The 22,660-nt window shown below is 43.7% G+C and overlaps 1 protein-coding gene across 1 annotated transcript in view; it reads right to left on the bottom strand.

Annotated features, from left to right (window-relative positions):
- The window catches only part of ankrd55 (ankyrin repeat domain 55), a 147,162-nt gene that overhangs the window by 41,459 nt on the left and 83,043 nt on the right, over window positions 1–22,660 (bottom strand). Inside the window, exons 11-12 of the mRNA XM_041183205.1 lie at window positions 16,740–16,955; window positions 15,534–15,661 (exon numbers count right to left, since the gene is read on the bottom strand). Coding sequence (XP_041039139.1) covers window positions 15,534–15,661; window positions 16,740–16,955 — 344 coding nt within the window. The remainder of the gene's footprint in view (window positions 1–15,533; window positions 15,662–16,739; window positions 16,956–22,660) is intronic.

Here is a 22,660-nt window from a genome sequence, read left to right as displayed (position 1 = left end):
TCCCAGTGTTCTAGAATTGCAAATGCCACATGCTGGGGTTCCCTTTCACTTGTCCAGTTGAGATGACCTGCATCTCCATGCACCCCCAATGACCCAACTCCCATGCAGCATCTTGAGGTCTCCACCATGAAGCTCTACATAGTTGCTTGCAGCCTAGCAATGGTGGTAGTAATCTTTCTCCTATGCTCTGAAACCTTCTCCCCTCCCCTAGTCACCCACATCCTATCCCCCATAATCATTGACCCCACTGGTGTTACTTTCGATCTCGCCACCGTTACCCTTCAACCCTCTCCCATCACTTTTGACAATATCCAGATAGACATTGAAGTCCCTTCCCTGAGAAACCCCACCCCTGTTGCCATTGACTTTCCCACCCTCATACTAGTCCCCCCTGAGTCCATGAGTATCTCTCTTCCCCACCAACAACCCTTGGCGCTTCTTCACATTGACATCTCCTGCCACATCGCCGCACCCTCATCCTCCCACCCTACCGGCTCCCTCTGCCCCCTGTAACACTCTTCCTTCCTACCATGGCTACCCTCAGTTTTCACCCTGGGAGTTCAACATCAACTACACTGACCCCTCCTGTGAACCCCTTTACAACCCCCCTCCCATGGCCTTTCAGAACTCAAGACCCTCCCAGGCACCTTAACGCTTGCTGAAGACCCCCTCTCGGCCACAACACACCAAGGCCTTTCCCACTCCCTGCCCAGTTCCATCTGATGCCTTGAAAGACCCTGTGGTACTATGGAGTACTATGTACCTTTAAGAAAATGTAGTTAATTGACCATGTGACTGTATTGACCAATCGCTACACGGTGTGGGCTTCTGTAAGTCTAGAGTAGGAGGTAATTGAAGAAGCACATATGGTGCTAGTGCTTTATTCTTAGTTCCAATAAACTACCAGTGTTTGCTCAGTTAATCAGTCTCTCTGCCTATATTGTTTCAAGCACCAACTAATGTGTTAACTTCAAGGGCGCAGCTAGTGTTCGCAAAGCAAACCTGATAGCCAAAAACATAAAAGACCCCTTTGATGCCCTCTTCAGTAAGGCATAAGAATTGGCAACAGCCATGGAGAGTGCTGTTAAGAGACTCAGAGGCAATAAAAGATATACAAAATGGCGCCATCTATCTTGTAAGGTGGGAAAGACCGGTAACAAAAGGCGTGAAAATGTTGGACTCTGCAGAAAGGCGGGGAACGCCCACTACGTACAGACCATCGAAAAACAACAGTACTACAGTGAAAACCCATGACATTGATGAGAGATGCTGCCACACCTGCTGAGTTTTTCCAGGTAATTCTGTTTTTGTTTTGGATTTCCAGCATCCGCGGTTTTTTTGTTTTTATTAGAGTCAATGAACAACACATCAAGATAGAGATCAATACTGGGGCATTAATGTCTGTCAGAGAGAACTTACGTTCAGACACTTGAATAAAGGAGTCCATCCTTTAAGTTTGAACAAATCGAACACTAAATTGAAAACATATACGGGCGAAGAGTGATAAGGACAAGTCAAGTCCTGGTGCAGTATGGGGATCAGTCTGCAAATTTACCCCTTATAGTAGTAGCTGGGGCGGCCCCGGTTTAATTGGTCGCAACTGACTCAAAAAGATTAAATTGCAATGGGCCGAGATTTTTCAAATCAGAATGAGAAACTTACAGGAATTGTTACAAAAGTACACTTCAATTTTCAGTGACAAGCCACAAAGAATTTGTGGGCTACAAGCCAAAATCCACGCAGACCCTAACACAACCCCCAGACTTATCAGAGCCAGACCAGTGCCTTATGCTCTATGGGACAAGGTCGCAACCAAGATAAACTGGTTGGAAAAGTTGGGTATCTTACAACTGGTGCAATTTTCTGAGTGGGCGGCACCCACAGTGCCCGTACTGAAGCCAGACCAGAGTGTTCATTTATGTAGTGACTATAAGTTAACTGTAAAAAGAGTGGCCAAGCTTAGACACCCGATGCTGAAGATTGACAAATTATTTTTGAAATTGGCAGGGGACATCACATATTCAAAACTTGACATGAGCCACACCTACCAACAGGTAGAGATGGAAGAAGGCTCTAGGGAATTCATGACCATCAATACACATCGAGGATTGTATCTGTATACTCGACTACCTTTTGGGGTCTCATCGGCGTACAGCATACCATGAAAAATCTGCTTCAGGGACTGCCCCATGTCGTTGTTTATCTGGATGATGCCTTAGTCACTGGACAAACTGATGAAGAATACTTAGCTAATTTGGAGGAGGTGCTGAAATACTTCTCACAAGTAGGGGTGCACTTGAAGCAAGAAAAATGTCTTCCAAGCCAAAGAGGTATTTTGCTTGGCCCGTGAGTTCGATGCGCAGGGCCTACATCTGGTGAAAAAAAGGGTCAAGGCTATTCATGCGGCACCTGCATTGAGCAACACCACAGAACTAAAGGCCATCTTAGGCATGATAAGTTACTATGGGCGATTTCTCCCAAAGCTATCAATTGTACTCTGTTATACGCATTGCTTAAGAAAAGCCATAAATGGATTTGGCAAGCTCCGCACCAGGATGCGTTTCTGAAGGTAAAGCAATTGTTAAGATCATTGGCCCTACTGGTCTACCGTGACCCAAAGAGAGAATTGATTTTAACTTGCGACGCATCCCCTTATGGCGTAGGGGCTGTACTTTCAAAGTGGATGGCGGATGGCTCCGAACGACCCATTGGTTATAGATCTCTCACGCTCAGTGCTGCAGAATGACAATATTCTCATATTGAGAAGGAGGGCTTGTCTGTTGTGTTTGGTGTTCGGAAATTCCATCATACCTCCATGGTCGCCATTTTCACATTATATCTGACCACAAGCCTCTGCTGGGATTATTTGGAGAGGATAAGGCGATACCCCCATTGCATCTGTTCGCATCCAGAGGTGGACACCTGACATTGGTACAAATACACTTTTATTCACCGATCGGGAAGCCAAATCGCACATGCTGATGTGCTGATCCACCTCCTCCAGCCAGATAACAAAATGAAGGTTCCAATTCCTCAGGAACTTGTCTTAGTACTAAATATTTTGGATTCTTCCCTCGTCCAGGCCAAACAAATCTGAGTTGACAAGCCAAAATCCACTATTAACTCACGTCTGAGAGCAGGTCTTGAATGGATGGTCAGGCAAACCAAAGTCTGATGACATGAAGCCCTATTTCAATCGCAGATATGAGTTCACCTCCAGAATGGCATATTGCTCTAGGGAGTAAGGGTTATCGTGCCCTAGAGGGCAGTGGCCATTACTGGCTGAATTACATAGCACTCACCCTGGCATCAGTTGGATGAAGACTCTTATGCGCAACTACTTGTGGCCAGGGATGGACATCGAAACGATAGTCAAAAGTTGTCTTCAGTGCCAGCAGGTACAAAAGCTTCATTGCATCCCTGGGAATGGCTGGAGCGGTCATGTGTGTGCCTCCACGCTGGCTACCTGGGGCCCTTCTTGGGCACAATGTTCTTTTTACTAATAGACGCCCACTCCAAGCGGTCACCCATATCTGCTGCCGTCATAGACCGTTTGCGACAGAGTTTTGCAGTATACGGGTTACCAGAGGTACAGTGAGTTCCTCCACCAGTGATTGCTCCATGGCCAGCTTTAGCAAGGAGATTGTACAGATATTCAACTCTTCTGCAGTCTACTAAAATGCTCATTAGTTCGCAGTCTGTGCCCGAGGGGTGAAAAGCCCTGGAGCATTTGGGGGCACTTTCATGCTTCTGCGTTGCTCGAGTGGGCAGATAAGCTAGAGACCCAACTCCATGGATGTCAATTTGGCTGCGCATGAACTATCTAAGCTGCAGAGGAATGGTCACTTTACACAAGGTTTCCCCATTTCCCTGGCCCCCAACCCCATATGTGCTTGTGCACTATGTTCAACTGCAGGGCAGCCCTTATCCCCACTGCCCCACGCTCCCCGCCCCAACACGCCTCCTTGAAGTCCTACAGGCGATTCTCATGAGTGCTGCGCACAATTACTGTGCACTCACCTCTGAGTTCCTTTCAGTGCACCCCGCCAAGTGCGCGCCCTATATATGCTGTTGTGAAACCTACGCTAACGTGAGCGGACGATCCAGTAGGAGGGGATGAGTCCAGTGGGCTAGCCTTATGATGATATGCAGATGTATTACAGTGAGGTTCCCAATGTCTGATGGCGGGAAATGCAGCCCGCCATCGATGGGCTGAGGGTATGTACGCAAGCTGGTTTCACGATGTCGTGAAAACCGATTTTTTGGCCTTTTTGCCATATTGTCCGTTCACGCTGCTGAGCATGCCTGACGCCAGGGGCACGGATGATTCTGCCGAATGACTAGTTTGATGAAAATGATGACATTAAAAGGGTACTTGATGCTACATTAGCTGCATTCATTATGTGTAAAGGATAAGTCATAAAAAAAAGCAATAATATAAAAAGAAACATGTTAAGATGACATCAGCAAACAAGGCTGGACCAAATTAAGAAGTATGAGTGACACCTGGTGGAGTAAAAAGGCATATGAATTGCAGTTGTCTGTTGACCAGAATGACATGAAAAACTTCTAAAATACATCCCTGGAGACCCCTGAGGATCTATCCATATGGTCCCTTGGCAACATCATCTGAAAACATAATGTCAGGTTCCACCTGTCTTTCATGATATGCTCTACCTCACTATCATCTCTGTCAACTGCTGCACTGTCTCTGGTTTGTCATGCTGCTTGCCTGAGATGGGATGTGGGTGTTGCTGGCTAGGCCAGCATTTACTACCCAACCCTAATTGCCCTTCTTCAGGGAACATTTAAGAGTCAACCACATTGTTGTTGGTTTGGAGTCACATATAGGCCAGAACAGGAAAGGACAACAGATTTCCTTCCGTAAAGGTGCATTAGTGAAACAGATGTGTTCTTACAACAATGTCATTGGTTTCATGATGATCATCATATTTTTAATTCCAGGTTTTTATTGAACTTAAATTCACCATCTGCAATGGGAGGATTTGAACACAGGTTCCCAGAGCATTGCCCTGTGACTTTGGATTACTAGTCCAGTGACAATACCACTATGTCACTGACTCCCCTAGGTGATTGGAGGTTTCCTGCAACTAAATATTGGGAAGGTTGAAGTCTTTGATCCCTGCCACAAACCCTGTTCCTTGACAACTGACTTCATTCCTCTCCCTGGTCACTGTCTGAGGTTGAACCAGACTAACGACAAAGTTAGTGTCCTATTTGACCTTGAAATGAATTTCCAATCCTTTAACCACTCCATCACCAGGACTACCCATTTCCAACTCTATAACATAGCCCGCTCCCCCCTGCTGCTGTAACCCTGTCCTGTGCCTTTGTTACCTCTACACTGTTGTAGTGCTGTCACGGCCAGCCTCCCGTCTTCCAACTTCCATAAACTTATAAAGTCATTCAAAGCTGTGCAAGCCATATCCTAACTTTCATCAAGTCCCATTTATCCATTACTCCTGTGCTTGCTGATCTACATTGCTTCCTAGTTTAGCAATGCTTTGATTTTTAAAATTCCCATTCTTATTTTCAAATCTCTCCAACGGCCTTGCCCCTTCTTATCTCTGTAATCTTCTTTAGCACCACAAGCCTCCGAGATATCTGCACTCCTCCAAATGTGGGCTTTTGTACACTCCCCATTTTATTTGCTCGATGATTGACATTTTGCAAAATTAAAGGTGCCACACAAATAAATGCTCTAAGCTCTGTAATTCTTTCCCTAAACCACGCTGCCTTTCTTCCTCTCTTCGCTCTACAAAACCTACTTCTTTGACCAAGCTTTTGGTCGCTTGTCTTAACATCTCCATATGTGACTTGGTGTCAGATTTTGTTTGATAATGCTGCTGTGATGCATATTGGGATGTTTTACTTTGTTTATATAAATGCAGGCAGTTGTTACTGAAGGACTACAAGCTAAAATAAAGAACTGGGAACAACTTAATTGTAAACTCCTATTTGCTGATGGCCTCTTGTCACAGATTCCCAGGATGATATGCAAGCAATCAAGAATACTTTGCAATAGCCTTCTCGCAATTTGACAACAAGACCAAACCAAACCCAGTCAAGGATTACACTCCACTTATTAAAATCGGGGATGAGTGAGAGGCCAGAATTGGAAGAACACATATACCTTGGAGGGCTGGAGGAGATTACAGAAAAAGGCAGGGGTGAAGCCATGGAGATATTTGAAAACAAGGATGAGAATTTTAGAATCGAGCTATTGATTAACTGGAAGCCAATGTAGGTTACTGACCACTGGGATGTTGGGTGAATGGAAGTTGGTGAAAGTTAGGATATGGGCAGCAGAGTTTGGATGATTTCAAGTTTATGGGAGGCCAACCAGGAGTGCATTGGAATAGTCAAGTTCTGACTTAATAAAGGCATCAATGAGGGTTTCAGCAGCAGATGAGCTGAGGCAGGTGTGGAGTTGGCAATGTTATGGGGGCTAAATTAGTTGCTATTAGTGATGGTACAGACATATCAGAATCTCAAGGTGGGTTCGTATATGAAACCAAGGTTGCGAACAGTCTGTTTCAACCTCAGTCCATTGCCAGGAGAGAAATGGATTTGGTGGGTGGGGAACAGAGTTTGTGGTGAGGACCGAAGCTTTTGAAATGAGTCCAGGCAATATTGTGGAGAATGGGAGTAAAGGTCACAATGCTCCAGTGTCATATCAGATGCAAAGAAAGATGGTTGTAGTTGTAGGTGGTAAATCATCACAATTCTTGAAGACCACTCTCAGGAAGCACCTTCAGGCCAACCATCTTTAGCTGCATGAATGACCTTGCCTCAAGTGTGGTACTGTTAATTCTAATCATAACTCAACTCATAATGAAGCAGCCAATGTCAAACCACAGCAGGACTTTGTCATGCTCAGTACAGGCATGAAGATATCACAAACTTTAAAGCTATATTTTAATAAGTGGACACCAAAAGCTGTTTAAGATGACTATTATGTGACTTGGCAGCATTCAACTTCAGACAATCCTTAAACTCAAGTAAATACCTAATTAAAATATGGACAATCACAGCCACATGTGAAATTCACACATCCCTTTGTTAAGGATGCACTGTCAACAGAAATTACGATAACATACCAGTGGACACTTTTTGCTTCCCCTTTGGTAATAGAGACATCGAAACTCAATGGGTGTTAGCTGAATACGAAATGGAACTCATCAGCCTTTCATTGTATTGTGATGGCCCCTCATCCCAAACACAAAGACCTTCGCTGTTTGAAACTCAGGGTGTGAAAAGCCACAAAACAAGATGTTTACCAGCCTAACACACCACCTTATTTGAAAAAGAACTTTGAACTTGTGACAGGTCCCATTGGTAAGGCAGTCATGTTTGTTACCTGCTTTTAAAATATAACAGCAGAAGCAGTTCTGAAACAAATACCATCAAAAGACTACCTGAAAGCCATTGACAGAAGACAACTATACAGCCAAGGTAAGATACAACGATACCTTGAAAGTGGGAGAAGGACTGTTCTCCCCAACCTATTTCAATTTCAAGTTCACCTGAGAGTCAACATTCTGGCAATTCAACTACAAGATGCCTTGCAGCTTATGGAGAATTCTCTGCTTTACAAGACCTTCCCTCCAGCTAAAGCATCAATTCATCAAAGAAACTGCAGGCCTGCTATGAAAGAGATTAAAATCATTCCAGGTTGTATTCATGTTGGTTTTTTCTTCACCTGTATCTAATTTTCATGTGTGTGATAGTATGTGTGAGATGTTGCATTTTAAACCTCCAGGGTAAGTGTGATAAATAATCTTTTATTTTTAAATCGACAAAAGCTTGTTGCTGAAATCATTTAAATTGGGACAAGTCATTCTGAGTATCATTCAAGTTATTCACACTAACCTCACTCATAAAAACACTTTGATCACGGGCAATAATAAAACACAAATTCTGTCTGTGACAACTTGATCAACATCTAGACATAAGCTGACAGATAATAGGCAATAATAACATGAATGCCAGACAATGACTATCTTGAGCAAGAGAAAATCCTATCCCCGACCAACACCACTACCATCATTGAGCTCCTGAATAGCAAAATTTTGAAGACCCGTTGTTGACCAAAAACTTAACTGGACCAGACCCAGCCCTGACAATTTCCTGGATAGAGTCTGGGTGTTGATGTGATGAACGGCTCACCAGCTGACACCTTAAAACCACTCTTCTATGTACAAGGCTCACATTAGGAGTGTGATTGAATACGCACCACTCACCTGGTTGGGTTCATCTTCAGTCTTGAAGATATTTGATAGCATCCAGTATTCAGCTCTTCCGTCACTGTCACACTGAAACTTTATTATATACAATCTACAGGACGCAATGCAGTGACTTGACAAGGTTACTTTTCCACACCTTCCTCCCATGCACGTTTCACTACTAAGGAAGGTAGGAGTAGCAATATTGTGTGAACATAACCATCTCTATGTTCTTCTCCAAGCCACATACCATCTTGACTTGGTTACATACCACCTTTCTTTCATTGTTGCTGGGTCAGTATCCTGGAATTACCAAGTATCATGGGAGTAATAAAAGTTGGATTTGGATGAGATTTTTAAAAAAATGTTTAAATCTCAAACCCAACCTCAACTCTCCTCCTGCCACCCACTTCTTGGTTTAATGGAGCAGAACGTGGGGGTGGACATCCAACACACTCCCAGAAGGCAAGTTGGTCTTTTAAATGTTTTAATGGGGCTGGGAGCCTCACATTAAACTTATTTTACATGCTTAAACCTACTTGGTTTTCCCAGGCTACTGAGAATGACCATCTGTTTATTTTTTTAGAACACTATCCATTCGGCCATCTCACTTCAACGACTTGAATATGTATATCCAAGATTTTCAAGGCGTTCACCTCTGCCAACATGTAATCACCTATCTTTACGTTAAGGGGTATCTGCTCATGCTCCTTCGGGCCCATGTGGGATTACCATCACCACAAGGATTGCAGGAGATCAAAAGATAGAGCACCACCTTCATTAGGGATGGGCAATAAATGCAGCTTTTGTATTTTAGTTGTTCAGCATCACCCACATCCTGTGAACAATTTAAAATGATAGCATGATAGCGATCCATAAATCTGTTGGATTGAAGTGGAATGAAATGGTGATCTACATTTCTACATTTTGTTTTAGTATATTATTTTGGTTGGCAACACAAAAGAATGCAAAATAATAATAGTACCAAAAGTAACAAACCAGTGCCAGGATTAACAAATTGCCTAAATACTGAAGATGACTTCTCTACTATTACAAGTTTAAGTAGTTTTCCAAAATGGTAGCCATAAAAATGAGCATATGCCAGAAACATGTATGTTTTATGCACTGTATGTTATAGTTGGTAGAATTGTTTGTAATGCAGTATATCAATTATACTAATTTTAACTGCTATCAATGATCACAATTCAGCAAAGTGAATATATTATTTGTTATGATTAAATTGTGATTTATTTGTCATGATACCTTCTCTTTAAATAATTTAGCCAATATAGCAGGTATGCTGTTTTAAACTAAATACTACTTACACCGATTCACATTGAAGGACTAGATATAAAAAAAAGACTTTTTTCACAATCTGATCATGTGTATTCAATATCATTCTGACTCACTGAATACAGCCAAACATCAGAGTGCAAAACTAAAATGCTTATAGAAATCAAAGTAGCATAATATTGCTATCTCAGCATGTTCAATAAGGGAAAACTCAACTTTTTTAAGTTACCCTTCTTCAAGTTTAGCTCCTATAGTTGTGATTAAAGTGTACAGTTTTTCTTGACTTGTATTTTTTGTAAATTCATCAGAATATTTTGGTTGCTATTTTGTTATCCTACAATGAAAAATATCCATTCATACATTTATTCCCAACAGAGGAAGTTTAGAAAAATTATCTGTGAAAAAGGAAGAGGGCTGAATTTTATCTCCCCCGCCAACAGGTTTGAAAGCGGGGGTTGGGGGGGGCACATAAAATCCAGCGGTTTGGCCTTCCCATCATCTATCCACCCACCCCAACATGTCTGAAATCATCTGGGGGCATGGCGAGGGAGATGTTGGGGCGCCCGTCCATCCTTGGGCTATTGAGGCCATTAAAGAGACCAATTAATGGCCTCTCACGCCATGTAGAAATCCCAACTGCTTTAGCTGCATGGACTGATTTCAGGCAAGGGTGTGGGGACCCCCTTTATGGGCCAGAGGCATCCCCCACCAGGTCATTGCCCCCAAACCCACCCCCCAGCCTCTTGAAGCCAGCCTGCCAACCACCTCACCCATCTTGCCGAGACCCCTGATCTTGCACTTATCTAGGCTTCTCAGCATTGGGGACTGCCTGTCGCCCCAGCAGTGGCCACCATTCCCCTCTGATGGTGCTGTGACTACACAGCTGCTGGCCATCCAATTGGCCTGCAGTTCTCTAAGGCAGGACTTCCTCCTGAGAAAGGGGCAGAAGCCTCATCTTAAAGCAATTATTCCTGCTCCCCCTGATAAATTGCTGTGGATCAACCATCATGATAGTGGGCAAGCTGTCTCCTCTCTGATGTTTTAGCCAGGGGTTGGGGTGGAGGTGGGGGTGGGTGGAATCACAGCACCATGTAAAATTCAGCTTGGAATGATCACTTGTTCAAGGTATGTGATATGGTAGCAAGATTTTATCTTGCGTATGAGTTATCACATATTTCAATTCAGCGCTGATAAAATAAGGTATGCTGACAAAGGGCTTTTCAACCTAATGATTAATATACTACTTAACAGAGAACTGGTTTATACAGAGCAGGAACACTCTATGTTCACCTTATAATCTGTGCCTAGTTAATTGATCTCATTTGGGAAGTGGTTATAATTGTACCGAATGTAATAGCCAATAAAAATACTCAACACAAAAACAGAATTACCCGGAAAAACTCAGCAGGTCTGGCAGCATCGGTGGAGAAGAAAAGAGTCGACATTTCGAGTCCTCATGACCCTTCAGCAGATAAAATACTCCACTGAGTGATTTCTATAGCTTACTTTTTAGAGTATTTTAACATCTCACACAGTCCCCTCACAAAGGACGCTGAAGAGTTTTGGTATGTGTTGCATTTGTATTGGAAAGGAGGCAGCAAACTAACTTCAGTCTCCTTGGGTTAGAAAGCTAAAAAAGGAAAATCAATCAGAGTTCCCACTCCTGTATGCTATACAGTAATTCCTGCTGGAAAGCTCATGGCTGGAATTTTACCACCTTAAGATTAGGGAAGTTAGGTAAACTAGGGGGAGGTGATGACATAGTGGTATTGTTGCTAGACTAGTAATCCAGATAATTCTCTGGGGACTCGGGTTCAAATCCCGCCACAGATGGTGGCATTTGAATTCGATAAAAATCTAGAATTAAAAGTCCAATTGTTGTAAAAACCCATCTGGTTCACTAAATCTGTTATCCTTACCTGGTCTAGCCTACATGTGACTCCAGGCCCATAGTGTAGTTGAATCTTAACTGGCCTATCAAACTGCTATAAGACACAAAAAAGGAATGAAACCAGATGGACCATCTGGCATTGACCCAGGCACCGGAAATGACAATGGCAATTGCAGCCCTGTCGACGCTGCAAAGTCCTCCTTATTAACATCTGGGTCCTGCCTCCTTATTGAGGATGAAGCTGAACTCCACTGTGTTGTGCGGCACTATCACCATGCTAAATGGGATAGATTTCGAACAGATCTAGCAACTCAAGACTGGGCATCCATGAGGCACTGTGGGCAGCAGCAGAATTGTACTCGAACACAATCTATAACCTCATGGCCTGGCATATCCCCCACTCTATCATTACCATCAACCCTGGTTCAACAAAGTGTGCAGGAGGGTATGCCAGGACCAGCACCAGGCATACCCAAAAATGAGATCTCAACCTGGTGAAGCTATAAAACAGCATAAGCAGCAAGTGATAGACAGGGCTAATCGATCTCACAACCAATGGATCTGATCTAAGCTCTGCAGTCCTCTGCTGCATCCAGCTATGAATGGTGGACAATTAAACAACTCAGAGGAGCAGGTGGCTCCACAAATATCCCTATCCTAAATGATAGAGGAGCTCAGCACAGCAGTGCAAAAAATAAGGCATTCACAACAATCTTCAACCAGAAGTGCCGAGTGGATGCTCCATCTTGGCCTCCTCCAGAGGTCTTCAGCATCACAGGTGCCAATCTTCAGCCAATTTGATTCACTCCACATGATATTAAGAAATGGCTGAAGGCACTGGATACTGCAAAGGCTATGGGCTCTGGCAATAGTACTGAAAACTTGTGCTCCAGCACTTGACACGCCCTTAGCCAAGCTGTTCCAGTGCAGCTACAACACTGGCATCTACCCGGCTATGTGGAAAATTGCCCAGGTATGTCCTGTACACAAAAAAAAAAGCAGGACAAATCCAACCCGGCCAATTACCGCCCCATCAGTCTACTCTCGATCATCAGTGAAGTAATGGAAGGGGCCATCAACACAAAGCAGCACTTGCTTAGCAATAACTTGCTCACTGATGCCCAGTTTGGGTTCCACAGGACCACACAGCTCCTGACCTCGTTACAGCCTTGACTCAAACATGGACTCGAGCTGAACTTCCGAGGTGAAGTGAGAGTGACTACTAGCAAAACTGGAGTCAATGAGAATCGGGGAAAACTCTCCACTGGTTGGAGTCATACCTAGCACAAAGGAAGATGGCTGTGGTTGTTGGAGGTCAGTCATCTCAGCTCCAGGACATCACTGCAGGAAATCCTCAAGGTACTGTCCTAGCCCCAACCATCTTCAGCTGCTTCATCAATGACCTTCCTTCCATCATAAGGCCAGAAGTGGGGATGTTCGCTGATGATTGCATAATACTCTGCACCATTTGCGACTCCTCAAATACTGAAGCAGACCATGTCCAAATGCAGCAAGACCTGGACAGTATCCAGGCTTGGGCTGACAAGTGGTAAGTAACATTTGCACAACACAAGAGTCAGGCAATCACCATCTCCAACAAGAGACAATGCAACCACCACCCCTTGATGTTCAATGGCATTATCATCACTGAATCCCCCACTATCAACATCCCGCAGGTTATCATTGACCAGAAACTGAATTGGACTAGCCATATAAATAATGTGGCTACAAGAACAGGTCAGAGGCTAGGAATTGTGCAACGGATAACTCGCCCTCCTGACTCCCTGAAGCCCGTCGACCATCTACAAGGCACAAGTCAGGAGTGTGATGGGATACTCCCCACTTGCTTGGATGAGTGCAGCTCCTACAACACTGAAGAAGCTGGACACCGTCCAGGACAAAGCAGTCCGCTTGACCGGTACCACATCCACATTCACTCCACCACAGATGCACAGTAGCAGCCGTGTGTACCATCTACAAGATGCACTGCAGGAATTCACCAAGGCTCCTTAGATAGCACCTTCCAAACCCACAACCACTACCACCTAGAAGGACAAGGGCAGCAGATAAATGGGAACACCACCACCTGGAAGTTCCCCTCCCCATCCTGGCTTGGAAATATATCGCCGTTCCTTCATTGTCACTGGATCAAAATCCTGAAACTCCCTTCCTAACAGCACTGTGGGTGTACTTACGCCACGTGGACTGCAGCGGTTCAAGACGGCAGCTCACCACCACCTTCTCAAGGGCAACTGGGGATGAATAATAAATGCTGGCCCAGCCAGTGAAGCCCACATCCCGTGAATGAATAAAAAAAAATGCCAGAATTGCAGGACCATTTTCAAATTTAGCACCCATCTCTCTGTAAACATGCCCAGCTCTTCAGCACCAACCAATTGTCATCCTGCCTCCAGACTCCTGAACCAATTCAGGACGGCGAACAGGATGACACGTCCATTCTGCCAAAGGAAGAAATTCTAATTGAAGGGACCATGACATTTGTCAGAAAAGCTGACCAGCACTTGGATTTTTCAGACTGCAGCATCCACAGGATGGAGAGGAAACCTGGTAATACTGTGTCCAGGGTCTCTTGCTCTTTCCTGAAGGTGTTGCTATGGGATGTGAGGGGCTGCACTCACTGTTCAAGGTTACACATGAAGAATAACTACTTGAGAAAGTTGCTGGAGTTTTGCTTATGCTTGTTTAACTGTATTCCTGTAAAGTTTACTGGGAGTACAGCGTACAATATATAGGGAAATTAGACCCACAATGGCATCACAGCATATGGGTTCTAGCCATGAATCACTACAAGTGGCGCATTGCCAACCTCAGTCTAAGGGATCTTCAAACTAAGGTGAAGAATCACACTCTAGTACAAAGAAGGGGGAGTTAAAAATAGTGAACCAGCTGACTTAATTGGCGATAACATTGTCAGTTTGGAGTGAAGAGCACAGAAGTCTGGATTCAGCTTTCAAATGGAGGAAAACAGAAAATGCTGGAAAAACTCATCAGGCCTGACAGCATCTGCGGAGAGAGAAACAGGATTGATGTTTTGAGTCCATATGACCCTTCAGAAAGAAGCAAAAAGTTTTTGCCTCAGATTTACAACATCCACAGTATTTTGCTTTTATTCTGATGGAGGAAATGTGCACAACATGAGGCATCACAAACAGTTAAAAAACAGGTTGAATATTTCAATATAAGAATGTTGAACAAGTATATCCTTCAATTTTTTGGAAGTAATTTATTGTAATCTGACAGTCCAATAGCAAATGCACGTTGAAGCAAAGATGAGACAGAAAGTAAACTTTCCACAGCTGTTAAGTATATAGCAACTTCACACATCAAGGTAGAAATTCCATTCTACCCTTTTTAACAAATTGGCTAACCTGTTCAAGCAAAATTTCTCTGTTCAATGTTCCAACAAAGTCTCTAACATTAAAATAATGAAAGGAGGATTTTCACTGAACACGATAGTTAATAAAAGTAATGTCATAAAATAAAAAATAATGAATTTCTATCTTGTCATAATTTTGGACCATTTTAACATCTCAAATAGTCCTCTCACAAAGGCTACTGAATATTTTTGGTATTATTTACATTTTTATTGGAAGGAAAGCAGTTAACTAGTTGCAATCTTAAGAAGTGTGGTAGCATTGCTGGGAGCTGGAAGCATCAGTTAGTTCAAGGAGTATAAATAGCAGGCTTGGAGAGAGAGATTGTGGCATAGGACTAGAGTTGAATGTTGAGAAATTCAAACATATAGGTTGGACAAAAAATTGTAAGTGAAGTATTTTTATTTATTTGTATAAAAGTATTGATTTTAATTTCAATGCAGTTTTTACATTTTTCTTCTGTTAATTTTCTTCTCTCCTCTCTTCTGCTCCCCTTTTAATATTGATTACTTGCTGGTGTACTGTTCAATGGACACCAGTCACACTTTGATGCAATGCTGAAGTGGCTATTCTTCATATGTGAATCTTGGAGAATTGAGGGGAAATTTGCTCTGGCCTTCTGCTAATTCTGGGATGGCAGGTGGGGAAATGTTTGGAGAGTTTTTTTTGACATCCAATATTGCTTTTTGGACAGATGGACTTTTGTACTCTTCTACTTTGCACCAATTTGTTTCTCTTTTGCTCTGTACACAACCTGCTCTGCTGCTGTAGATACCCAAGACTTGCAGTGATCGTCCAGTTCCCAAGGTGGTCTTTTGGTGGAGAAGAGAATCTCACTGGGAGCGTAATAAAATTGCAGTAATTAGGTTAATTGACCTCAGAATATTTTTCAGGGGTAGTAACAGAGAAATTTGGTAGCTGCAAAATCTACCATGCTAACTTTGCACCATCTTAGAGCCTTATGTATTGACAAGCTTTTTGGTCATGGAGAGGCATTACAACTAATCCTGATTTCACCTGATATCCTCTCCTGCATATCGTTCAATAAGGTTTTGCTGAACAGTGATCAGGAGACATAACCATGGCTGGTTTTCCCTTAGCACATGTTACTGAGGGTAGTTGTAACACTGTTACGATATACAAGCTATGATTAGCTTGGTCATTCAACATAGAGCATTGATTAAATATGAGACTTTCCTGGATAGCTCAGCTACAAACTGACTCCCTGGAAAGCCTATTCTGTGGATTTCAAAGGACTCAGTATGTGACTAGTTCTTACCACATCCTCTAATTCATCCCTTGGTAGCATCAGTATATTACAGAAAATGTTGAAAGTCAATAGGTCATCATTTGAAAGGAAATACAATATATTACTGTAACTCTTAACACCTGAAATGTTAATTCATCTTTCTGATTCAGTTATGCTGTGTACTTCTAGCATTTTTTACTCTTCTAAAAATTTCCAGCATTCTCAATTTTGTTTAATCAATGCCTTAGGACTGCTATTAACTGCAGTTTCAAACAAGTGCTTTCCATGTTTAGAAGCACTAGGGCCTGAAAAATGTATACAGAGAAAAATTATAATTTAAAGATACACATAGCACAAGTAAACAATTTTGAATATAGACTGATTACATTTGGCATGCAATTGAGGCTTCCACGAGAATGTCTTGCCTTTTTAACAAACAAAGCACTGCAGTCTCAAAATATAAAATGCATTAAAAAAAACCTAGTGCCTTGTTTGAAAATGAAAGGCAAAAGTTATTAATTAAAGAAATATATCTGAATATTTACTCAGTTTCATAAATCATTCTAAAAAAAGGAGAGATTTTTTTTTAAATCAACATTTCTATATTTATTGGCTGTTGTGCTGCGATTTGGTGACACACTTGGACAAGCCTTCTGAATGAGTACCTTTCTTCTGAGATGGAATAGCAGGGAGTACACGATTGGTTCTCAGGGATTCGCTTGACATAACTGGCAGAAATGATTGGCTTTGGGCAAGCCCTTCCCTTTGCAGTCGGGATGGAAGTTTTGGCGGGAGATTCACTGCAGTAGTCCTTACAGAAGCCTGAGGAAGAGATCTGAATTTTTTCATATTCTGAGACTTGCTGTCAGATGGCAGATTACCTACAGTCAAGAGAAAGAATTTGATTTTTAACAAAGTTATATTTTAAAGTTTCAACATTCTTAAAGAACCCTATTTCTGCTGCATTTTTGTAATCATTTTAGGCAAGTGATAGTTAAAACACCAATTTCCCTAATAACAGAAGATATGGACAAGCAGGGTAGATAAAGGGAGACAGTAGATGTATTTGGAATTCCAAAAGGCATTTGATAAGGTGCCACATAAAAAGCTACTACCCAAGATAAACCATTATGGTGTGGGGAGTGACATATTAGCATGGATAGAGGACTGGCTAACAAATGGGAAACAGAGAGTTGTGATAGCAAACTGGAACTAGTGGATTGCCACAGGGATCAGTGCTGGGACCTCAACTATTTATGACCTCCATTAATGAGTTGGATGAAGGGACTGACTGTATTGTAGCCAAATTTGTTGACAATATGAAGATAGGTAGGAAAGCAAGTTGTGAGGAGGATACAAGGAGTTTGCAAGGTGAAATAGATAGATTAAGTGAGGCAAAAATTTTGCAGATGGAGCATATTGTGGGAAAATGTGAGTTTTCCCACTTTGGCAGGAAGAATAGAAAAGCAGGATATTATTTAAATGGAGAGTGACCACAGAATGCTGCATATCCAGAAGATTCTGGGTGTTCTTGTACATGAATCACAAAAGGTCAGCATGCAGATACAGCAAGTAATTCGGAAGGCAGACGGAACGTTGGCATTTATTGCAAGAGGAATGGAGTGTAAAAGTAGGAAGGCGTTGATGAGACCACACCTAGTGTACTGTGTACAGTTTTGGTCACCTTACTTAAGGAGGGACATACTTGCATTGGAAGCAGTTCAGAGAAAGTGCATAGGCTGATCCCTGGGATGAGGGATTGTCTTAATGAGGAAAAGTTGAGCAGATTGGGCTGACACTCATTGGAGTTTAGAAGAATGAGAGATGATCTCATTGAAATTATAAGATTCTGAGGGTAGGTGCTGAGAGGATATTTCCTCTCATGGCAGAATCTAGAACTAGGGGCCCAGTAAAAATAAGGGGTCTCCTATTTAAGACAGAGACAAAGAGGAATTTCTTGTTGTTTGAAATTCCCTTCCCCAGCAAGTAGTGGAGGTTGGGTCATTGAATATATCCAAGGCTGAGTTACACATTTTATTTTGATAAAGGAGTCAAGTGTTAAGGGGGGCAGGCAGGAAAGTGTAGTTAAGGCCACAGTCAGATCAGCCATGATGTTGTTGAATGGTACAGCTCAAGTGATCAAATGGCCTACTCCTGTTCCTATTTTTTATGTTCTCCATTCTCTCAAAGACAAGTTAATGTGAACTGCACAAAGGTGCTAATCTCAAGTTTATTAACAACTTGTTTTTATATCACATCTTTAACATAGTAAAATGTTCCAGTCACTTCACAGGAGCATTGTCCAACAAAGCTTGACACTGAGTGACATAAGGACACATTAGGGCAGATGATCAGAAGCTTGGTCAAAGAGGTAGGTTTTAAGAGTGTCTGCCAGGAAGGCATTGCAAGGGGGCCGGGTTGGAAGGGGGAATGATGGCAGGCAGAGGAGAGACCGAGGGGTGAGAAGCTGGAGCCCAACAAGGGAAACTGAAGCGCTGACACACAAGGGGGTGGATGGGATGCCACATGTATGAATGGGGAGATGCAAGCAGACTCTGGAATAGGATAGTGGGGCTTTGTTAGTTTGAGACAAGAGGGCTGGATCACACAGCGACTCATGAAGTGGAGGTGGATGGGTGGGAAGTGAGACAGTGTAGTGATCAGTTACAAGGGCAATGGGGAACTCACTGAAAGTCAAAATCTGAAGGTCTGGGGCCATTAGGTCAGAGTCAGAGAGTAGAGACACTCCTTGGGCTCAAAGTCAGGAGTGAGAGAGTAGAGACAGTCCTTGGCTTACAGTCAGGTTTGAGAGAGTAGAAACAGTCCTGAGGAACACAGTCAGGAGTGAGAGAGTAGAAGACAGTCTTTGGGGTCTGTGGTCCTCACAGTCAGAAGTGAGAGAGTAGAGAAAGTCCTGGGGTGCAATGGGCCATGCTACAGAGTTATGCATGCCTATTGTACTCCTGTTCCTGCTTGGGGATAATGGGTACCCATTAAAATGCAGCTTATAGCTCCATAATCAAGCAGACCATTGGCATCCTGAAGATGTGCTTCCAATCTTTGACACATGGGTTTTTGTCATACATTCCAGATAGGGTATCACACATCATTGTTGTGTGTTGCACCCTCACAACCTGGTGCTGCAAAGGGGTGATCCCTTGCCAGAAGGAGAAACATGAGGGTTCCTTGGAGGATGAAGAGCAGGAAGGCCAGGAACCTGAAGAGGGAGATGAGGATGATGCAATCAAGGTAGCATGAGGTGGAAGATGTGCCAATGCCACTTTAGTTGCCACCAGGATTCCAGGAGGAGGAAAGTGAAGGCAACAGGAGGTGGCCACATTTCTCCTGTCTCTTAATGCCATTCCATTGCATTGAAAGGGATGTCCAATCAGTCAAGTCAAGAGTAAGTTCAGTATTCAGACTTGAACCACCTCTTGATTACCAGGCCATCACTTTTTTTATTCATTGGATGTGAATGTTGCTGGGACAGCATTTATTGCCCACCCTAATTGCCCTTGCTCAGAGAGCATTTAAGAGTCAACCAAATTCCTGTGGGTCTGGAGTCACATGAAGGCCAGACCAGGTAAGGATGACAGACTTCCTTCCCTAAAGGGCATTAGTGAACAGATGGGTTTTTAACAACAATCAACAATGGTTTCATGGTCATCATCAGACCTTTAATTCCAGATATTTATTGAACTCAAATTCCACCATCTGGCATAGTGGGATTCAAACTCAGGTCCCCAGAGCATTACCCTGGGTCTCTGCATTACTAGTTCAGTGACAATACCATTACACCACTGCTTCCCCTCTAAGAAGGTCGCTCAAGGAAATGAAAGTCGACACAACAGTGAGAATTCTTGATGCAGTCGACGCCACATTAATGAGAAACTATAGTGGCCGGTGAGATGAGGACATGATTGAGGATATCAACTCCCCATCCAGGACTTGTTCTTTGGCACTACCGCTGAGGAGACACAACTGCTGCTAATCTTCAAGGTTGCTGAGCTGCCCTCAGACAATGATGTGTCGTGAGCAAAAAGGCTTACAAATGCATTAAGCACACACTTCCAATAAAGATTTTAACACATCACCATGACATCACACAAGGATGTGAAAACTATCTTCAATGAAGTTGACATCACATGAATGTGAAGCTCCCAAAGGAGACTATCAGTGAGTGGGAAGATGGCTAAACTTCTCAATAAGAGGATACATATGTAAATAATCACATCACATTCATTTGTCCAAACCGTTCAAATAAACATCAAATTTATTAACAAAAGTCCAATATTTATAGTAGTTGAACACCCGTGACCCAAAAGTGGTTTCAATATTTCTTGATTTTCCTAATCGTACCGCTACGCCTGGGTGCAGCCTGTACATCCACAGTGGAGGTGGAGGCAGCCTGCTGACTGTTACATCCTGTTGTCTGTGATGACCTTGGCAGACATCCTCTAGTGGCCCAAGGCCTGGAGGGTCCCAGCCTGATAAGGATCTCCTGCTCAGGGGCAGATGCACCCACCTCCACCTGAGCAGCTGCAGTGGATGGGCTCACAGGGCAGAGGAGATTCTGAGCAGCTGGAGTGCCTGAGTGGAGCTCCTGGGTGTTCGACTGATGCTCATCCTCCCCATGGGTGCCCAAGGGCCCCTCCCTTCTCGTCCTGAAGGAAGGTCAGGGTGCATCATTCCCCTCTCACCTAGACACTGATGGTGTCCACCAGTCTGTGTGGCCATGGAGTCCAGGACCGAAAGCAAATCCGGCAAAACCTGCTAGACTAAGGTCTCCATGGTGGTTTCCAACCTTCCCATTGAGACCTCAAGGCATTCGCAAGTTGGAGCCATGACATCAGACAGAACACAGACAGACTCCTCCAATCTTTGCTCCAGTCTGCTGAGTGACTGTTGCATCTCTGCCTGATGTTCTGCTGCCTGTTGATGCATCTCCAGCATTGCGTTGGCGGCCGCTCGCAGAGGCTCATCATCTGATTCGGATTCAGCAGGTGGCTGATCGCCAGCAACCCCACCTAGTGCCAGAGACTTGGGCTGTCCCTGCCTCTAACTGTTGCGGAGGTGTGTCAATGAGGTGTTCTCCAGGAGGTGACCCCTTCCTAATTTAGAGCTATGGCCCACTGAGGTGGATCCATTGTGCTGCTGGCGGTTGTAGGTGAGTGCAGTGATGGTTCTTCCTCAGTGGCTTCCTCACATTCCTCCTCCAAGGTAGTCTGAGGGCTGGGGCTTATGTTGACTTTCTTCATATGCCTAGATCTGCTGGTGCCTATAAGAGAGAGAAAATAGTTTTAGTTCATGAGCAGGCACATAACAATATTGCACATCTCTCACTGTGAATGTCAGGATGTGATGAACTCATGGAGGTGTCACCCATACTAGATTGCTGGGATAAGCCTATCTTCCCTTCCTTATAGGAGCATTCCCTATCCTCCCCAGCTACCTTGGTGGCATCTTCCTCGAATTTGGTGAGGGGTATGGTGTTGGCTGTCCCTCCTCTGGTCTGGGATCTTTCCCTTCTGTCGTGGGGCCAACTTGGACTGCGTGAAGACAAAAGAAAGGAATGTGATGAGAAGAGATGGAGCAGATATTGGGAAACATGCATGCCCCCTGTGTGTGATAAGCCCTCCCCAGAAGGGGCTGAGGATAGAATGTGAGCAGCATGTTAGATAAGATGGTGGTGATGTGAAAGTATCCGTGTGACAATCAGTGGTGATATGGTTGTGTGAGATCCCTGAAGAGAATAGCCCTTTGAGTACATGATGCCACGATGAGAGTTTGATATTGGAGGAAGTTGAAGGTTGACTTACCCTGATGGAGCAGTTGAGATCATTCATTTTCTTCCTGCACTGGATGGCTTGCGGTGGCCAGCTGCGCTAACCTGCTCTGCTGTGGCCTACCAGGTCGGGGAGGTGAAGCTCGTGTGCTTCTTGGAGCCATCCCTGGGATAAAGAACATCCCAATGCTGCCACACTCTTCTGATCAAAACCTGGAGGGGGTTGTGGCAGATGCGGGGTACAGCCTTCTTCTTCTGGTTTGCAGCCTTCTCCTGCTGCGCAGATATCTCTAAAGGTCTCCTGGAGATAACTGGGCTGGAGGGAGTGAAATGTGTGTGTTCAGGTGGCGTTTAAATATGGCACCTGGACCTTTGGCCCCTTTGGAAACATAATGGTGGATGAACAAATCAGTTCCTGACTCGCCATGTGACTCAGAGAGATGCTCACCTGCGCATAATTAATGAGCTTCCAAGCGTGAAATCGAGCACAATTTCCTGCCATTGTGACCAGCGGGAAATGTGCCGCGGAACCTGACTGCCACCAGATTTAGTTTCAAAGATGGAAAATCCCGCCCCTTGAGGTAGCGAGTTCCACTTTCTCAGTGAAGAAATTTCGCCTTATTTTCCTATTGGATTTATTAGGAACTATCTTATTTTTATGGCCCTGAACCTTGGTTCTTTCCACAAGTGGAAACATTTTCTCTACGTCTATCCTGTCTAACCCATTCATAATTTTAAAGACTCCTTACAGGATTAGAGGGAAATGGTGGAAGAATGGATCTAGCTGAGTTTCTCTTGCAA

The sequence above is a fragment of the Carcharodon carcharias genome, chromosome 1, assembly GCF_017639515.1.
Source record: "Carcharodon carcharias isolate sCarCar2 chromosome 1, sCarCar2.pri, whole genome shotgun sequence".
NCBI lineage: Eukaryota > Metazoa > Chordata > Chondrichthyes > Lamniformes > Lamnidae > Carcharodon > Carcharodon carcharias.
Note: the sequence above shows the minus strand (reverse complement) of the source record. Positions and strands in the feature narration are given on the sequence as shown.